Source organism: Aedes albopictus, unplaced genomic scaffold (genome assembly GCF_035046485.1).
Source record: "Aedes albopictus strain Foshan unplaced genomic scaffold, AalbF5 HiC_scaffold_505, whole genome shotgun sequence".
Lineage (NCBI taxonomy): Eukaryota > Metazoa > Arthropoda > Insecta > Diptera > Culicidae > Aedes > Aedes albopictus.
The window spans coordinates 17,773-24,257 of record NW_026917316.1 but is presented as its reverse complement, the minus strand read 5'-3'; the positions used below and the strand labels follow the sequence as shown (position 1 = coordinate 24,257).

The window sequence follows — 6,485 nt, the reverse complement described above, 5'->3', positions numbered from 1 at the left end:
GCTATTCTCACAATGAACTGTAACATTACACTTCCAACTGTTATCTGTAATCCCCCATGCATTTCATGAGTCATTCCAAAGTACTTATGAGATATTCCAAACTATCAATCAAACTACTCCGGTTTCAGATCTACGTTAAGTGATGTTACATAATCAACTGTATTTACCAAAATTATTAGAGGAACAAAAAATGTTGTTGTATATTTTTGGGATATTGTGGATCTTCCTTACTGTTATGAAGCTTTGTTGATAAAAACAACCACTGGTGATTTCGTTTTAGATAGTAACGTTACATAACAAAATAGGATACACAACTTTATATCTACACTTGCAATGCTAGCCTGCTACATTGAATAATGAAGAAAAATAATTCTTACCAATATTCTTCAAAGACTAGTAGGCATTGTTCCGCATCGTTGTAATATTTAAGGTTGTACAAACTTTTTTGAAACTCATTGCATTTGTTTTAGTCATTGTTTGTGCTATGAAGTTACGTTGCCTAGTTTAACCCACCCAGATCCGTGAACTTCTGCGAAACTCATAACCATTCCAGTGTATCTTTGAGATATTTCAGAATTGCTAAACTTCCCTACAATTAAGAACTTCCAGTTAACATTTGTATCAAAACTATTTCCCGCTACATAGAGTAACCCCACATAATCAATAATGTTCACTGAATAGATGAAAGACATTCTTAGAACTTTTTGTGTCTTCTGGTTCATTCTTAGTGTTCTGGAGCTCAGTTCTTAAAAATCTATGGCTATGAAAGTACTTTCTCAAGAAAGGGCACGAGATCTGAACTCAAGAAGGACATTCAAGCACTCAAAGCGTTCGAGCGTAGGGTGCTTAGGACCATCTTTGGCGGTGTGCAGGAGTACAGTGTGTGGCGGCAAAGAAAAAAAATCACGTGCTCGCTGTATTCTACGAAGAACCAAGCAACCGAAAGGAAAGCTAAATAAATGAATTAGATATAATCATTACGATTGGTAATGTTGTGTAGCTCAAAACAGCAAAAAAGCTATTATAACGACTGTACACAAACTTCAATTGCTGTAGATGCTAGATTTTAAACATCATAATAGTTTGTATGACCCCAGCTGATCTGATGATGTCCATTGAACATTCAGAAGACTTTCTAGACATGATAGATTACAAGCCGTAGCTTGGTATAATAAAAAAAAATACCGTTACACCAGTAGCGCTTCAAGATCCAAACTAAAGAACAGTTTGGATGGCCTAGGATATCCCGACTAATCTGAGACTGTAAATTGAACTTTCAGAAGTCACTGGACATGATAGATTACAAATCGTAGCTTTGTATAATGAAAGACGTTACCGTTACCCCCGTAGACTTTAGGATCTGAACTCAAGAACAGTTCGATGACCTATAGGAAACTACTGATCTGATACTGTGTATTGAACTTCCATAGGACTTATTGGACATGATAGATTACAAATCGTAGTTTTGTATATTGAAAAAAAAAGTTACCGTTACACCCGTAGACTTTAGTATCAAAACTCAAATTTAGATGGCCTAGGATAATTCGGCTAATCTGATACTGTCTATTGAACTTTCAGAAGACTTACAGGACATGATAGATTACAAATTGTTACTTTGTATAATGAAAGAAGTTACCGGTACACTCATAGATTTTAGGATCTAAACTCAAGAACAGTTTGGATGACCTAGGATATCCAGAAAAAAATATTCTGCATCATATTATACCTTTTCTAAGCTATAGAGCACCAAAACAACAGAAAAAAGTAGAAAAAGCTGTATAATAACGCTTGGAAAAAATCCAGCTTCAAAGGATCCAGCATTTAATACCGGCGCCGGCCAAGTCAACAGCCGGCACAAGCCAACAGCGGCACAGTTCGCTTGGTTTCATGACTTGTAGGCGTTATATGATAGATTGATACTGTGCTGTGAAAGTTGGAAGGAAGGGAAACGGCGTTTTCAACACCCGTTTCTGTTCTAGCGATGGCTATGAACTTATGAATATACGTGAGTTGATGGATAAGTAGAGAAGAGAAAGAGAGTAAATAGAAAGATACAAAGTATGAGAAAAGGAACGGGCCAGCGATTGAACTCAGAACCTCCTGCATACGAATTAGAAGCGGTAGCCACTAGACCACCAAGCCCGTCTTAAAAATAAACATCACAAATTTTCGCAGAAATCTTATGAACGCAACGCAGAAACATGAACACCGCTGAAGTAACAAAGCTCATGCACAAACAGGTTGATGATATATCGGAAGCTGAATAATTCAGTCGTTCTTTTGATCAACAACTCAATTAGGAGCACAACATTAAAAATTAGAGGCAATTTATTATGCTTTATCGCTGCGCTGCATAACCGTCCTACATTTCAAACTAAGGAATCGAGTATAAATTGGGGATTCAGGTTCTGTAACTTCTCAAATAGAAGCAGCGGAAATGGCAAAGTTGTACTGCCTGTGCATTTTCCTCTCGCTAAATTCGGCCATTCTGGGCCTTGATTGGAAGGATTTCTCCGAAGTATCGAGTGCATATTTCAAAGCCCGACACGTCAAGTTAGTCACTGTGGTCAACTGCTTTCAAACCGAAGATAACTTCCAACTGATGAAACGTTATTTGGATGCTGGATTCTATGTGCACATAGTTGAAAAGTTCGATCGGTTCAACGTATCGGGGAATGGAAATAGTGGAGTTGCGGTAGATGCGTCATGTGAGGATAAAATGCGTGACTTGCTGGCATTGAACAGTCTCAATGAGTTTATGCAGACGAACATTTTCTGGCTGTTCATGGAGGAGGTGTCAGATTCCGTGGAAAGCAAATCAGGAATACCTGACATAATCAGAACTCGATACAATGAGGACTTCAGACACGTCGATGTTCTGCCTGGGAGTAGAGTCGTAATTGGAATTTTCCAGTCATCTTGGAAGCTATTTGATGTGCACAAAAAGCACGTTAAGGGAGGTTTGACATTCAAAGAAGTATGCTACCACGGTCGAAATCTAATGGATCCGAGCAACATGTATCGGGCACTACTCCGCCTAGATAGGAACTCGAAGGAACGAAAAAACCTTCGTGGCTATGCCATGCCTACGGGAGTTGCGGTGGGTATATCTTTGTCACTGACTGTATCAATCCTAAATAATCAACTATTCAATCGATGTAGATAACATCTCCCGAGAAACACACCGGGATCAGTGACGTTTCGGACACTTTACACGATTTGTTTGCCAAGGCTAATTATCCTCTAATTAAAGAGTTAACGTACGACATGAACTTTACACTGAATTTGATACAGGTGGATCAAGGTGGGTGGAAAACGAATAATACCTTCACTGGACTAATGGGGTTGTTCCTCAATCGAACCGTCGAGCTTGGAGCTATGGGAAACCTTATGCGGTCCGAACGAATGGAAGTGGCAGATTTCACCATCGTTACGTTACTGCTGAAGACTTGCGTAATCTTCAAGCAACCACCGCTATCGCTGGTTTCCAACATCTTCGAGTTGCCGTTCAGTGGCGAAGTGTGGCTCAGTTGCTTAGGTTTCATACTCATCTGTTGGGTCATCATGATGAGTTTCAGGTTCTATTCAAAACAGGAGCTCCTGACCCCGGGGGACGCTCTAACCTTCATTATCGGAACAATGTGCCAGCAGGATATCTATCTGACTGCCCACTTTAATTCTACGAAGTTTCTTTTCTTCGTGGCAAAACTGGCCAGTTTCTTCATCTTCACGGCCTATTCGGCAACGATCATAGCGCTGCTTCAGAGCCCAAGTAGAGCCATAACTTCGATAGATGACCTAACGGCATCCCCCCTGAAGGTCGGCGCCATGGAAACTGTCTACATCTGGGTTTACTTCACGGAAGCCAAGGACGTCCAAGTTCAGAAACTGTTTCGCAAAAAGATCAAACCGTTCGGAAAAGAATCCCTCATCGAGCCGGACGTCGGAATGCAACGAGTCCGGGACGAGCTGTATGCATTTCAGGTATGTGTAGCTAATCCTCAAGAATTGAATATATTGTAACGAAGTTCCCACAAAACAGGTAGAATCCAATGCGGCATATCAGTTGATCAAGCGAACGTTCACCCCGCAGGACACCTGCAAGATCCATGAGTTGGAAGCGGTCAAGGTGGCACCATTTTCCATTCCGGTTCGGAAGGGTAGCAAGTACCGGGAACTGATCCGTCAGCGACTGACATGGCAGATGGAGGTCGGTATCATGCACCGAGCGCACATGATTTGGATTGCCCAGAAGCCCAAGTGTGAAGCAGGAGTGGCTGCGTTCAACTCGGTGGGCACAGAGGAAATGCGCTTCCTGTACAAGCTTCTACCGGTTGGGATGGCTCTGGCTTGGTTCATATTGGGTGCTGAACTGTACCGCAAAAGGAGGCTACAGAAGAGGGAAGCGAATGCCGGAAGTTTTGGAAGTGAGAAAGCAGTTGCGAACAGTGAAATGAAAATGGACCTCGTATATGATGGTTATTTGCATTAACCCGTGAAAGCTTATAAGCCCAAGTGCCATTTTCTAGTCAAATACTCTAGAAGAGGTTTTTAGAGCTACCATAAAACCAAAATCAAAGGTATGAGGTGTTATGGCGGTTCTGAAAACCTTTACCAGATTACCTAGCCATCAACATGTTACTAGGGTAAGATGTCTCTCTATTTTAACCTTAATATACATTTTAGTATCAACAGTCCAGTTGCAATAATATAAACACAATTTCACGAAAAAAAAATGGAATTCTATGGTGTAGTTAACCCGGGAGGAATCCCGAGAAGGCTCCCGGAAAGAATCTCTAGAGCAGGAGTTTTCAAATCGTGCACTGCGGATCACTTGGTGCACCGCAAAGTCATGACAAGTGCACCGCGACACTGCCTGTTGATGAAAAATCATTCGGATAAATGAGAACAGGGGATCCTTGGCAAAACTATCGTAAAGTGCTACAAGAGGTGGAGAAAAATAATTCCATAATTCACGCCGATGGGGTTGCCTCAACTTATGAAGGAATCCAGGGTATTCGCGGAAAATGATAGAAGCATTCTACAAAACATCATGTTTTTCCAAGAATTCGCCATGGACATTCACAGACATCTTACAAGGGATCTGCAATGCATTTCCAGTAACTTTGCTAAAGAGACATAAGAATCTATTTATGTTTCTAAAGTTTTGCATAGGACTGGAAGAAAAATCTGTTGCTGCTCTTCAAGTCATTTCACCAATAATTCAACAAATAAGTTATTTATTATTGTCAAAGTAATCCTTCTCCGAATTTACCAGAATGCCACGAATGAATTGAAACAAATCTTTCAACCATCTTGCAAAGAATTTGGCGTTGTTTTTTTTTTTTCGAAATTCAGTAATGGTACTGGAATTTATCTTGGTCCTAGTCCTCTAATGGTCCTGGTATTAATTTCACCATGAGCCTGCTGAGCATCTCCCACAGCATCTCGAAAGGTTTGGTCCGGAAACTTCTAGCAAGTAAATATTTCAAGACGAACAACTTTGTTATTTTTATTATGCTCCGATAAATAAGAAAAATAAAAAATATAAGTCAGTTTCAGAATTAGGGAAAAATATTTCAACTTCGAGTGTATTACCTGGGAGTAGTCATAAAATAACAGCAGTTTTTTTTTTACGAATTTGAAATTGCACTTTTTGTCAATCATGAATATGTGCACCGCGAAGCTATTATATCCCAAAAGGTGCTAAAAGGTCTGAAAACCCCTGCTCTAGAGAATTCCCTTAACAAAATTCTAGATGAAACCATGGAGGAATTCCTCGAGGAATCCTTAGAAGAATACATGCACAAATCCTGTGTAGAATACCAGGAGGAATTCCAGGAGAAATAGCCCCATATATTCATCGAAATCTAGACTTGCATCAATATGACGCAAAAACTCTTAGAAAATTCCATATTTTTAAAAGCTGTCTTGATTTTCAACTAAAACTCAGGAACTATTCTACTTATTTTTTTTTAAAGCACGGTTTTGAGATCAGCATATAATTATGCATCAAAAATTTTGATCGTTGATACAAGTTCACTACTATCGTTTTAATTTGTAAATTATTATTACCGACAGCGTTTAACCAAATTATAGTTATTTATGTGACAAGTTGCATAAAGTATTTTTTTTTTTCAGCACGAGTCGTACATTTATGTAACGAGGCTTGCCGAGTTGGATAAATACGAAAAGTGTTGAAAAAAATGAGTTTTGCTACGAGTAGCATACACAATTTTATGCTATGATTTTTTTTATTACATACAGTAAGGACCCGATTTTGTCAGTCCCATATTTCGACAAACTTTTTGCTCTCGTTTTCAAATTTTAACCAATTCATTCATGTTTAGTATCAAACTAAAGCTAAAGAGCAAAACATAGAGATAAAAAGTTTGAAAAATTGTTTAGGTTTCCGAGAAGAGCAAAAAATGTGTTCCGAAAAGGAGCTGTCAAAATCGGGTCACCTATGTATACATATATCATTT

At 39.4% G+C, this 6,485-nt stretch overlaps 1 protein-coding gene across 1 annotated transcript; it reads left to right on the top strand.

Annotated features, from left to right (window-relative positions):
* The first annotated feature begins 3,130 nt into the window (after positions 1-3,130).
* Positions 3,131-5,008, top strand: LOC109402795 (glutamate receptor ionotropic, kainate glr-3-like). Its single transcript, XM_019675511.3, has 2 exons — positions 3,131-3,984; positions 4,043-5,008. The coding sequence occupies exons 1-2, from the start codon at positions 3,268-3,270 to the stop codon at positions 4,490-4,492; spliced, it is 1,167 nt and encodes a 388-aa protein (XP_019531056.3). The 5' UTR covers positions 3,131-3,267; the 3' UTR covers positions 4,493-5,008.
* Positions 5,009-6,485: the final 1,477 nt, after the last annotated feature.

What these genes read in the sequence shown, in the direction of transcription:
- LOC109402795 (XM_019675511.3), top strand. Translation starts at nt 3,268, where the DNA reads ATGAACTTTACACTGAATTTGATACAGGTGGATCAAGGTGGGTGGAAA. An exon ending in ACGAGCTGTATGCATTTCAG is followed by an intron (nt 3,985 to 4,042) that starts GTATGTGTAGCT and finishes CCCACAAAACAG; the next exon opens with GTAGAATCCAATGCGGCATA.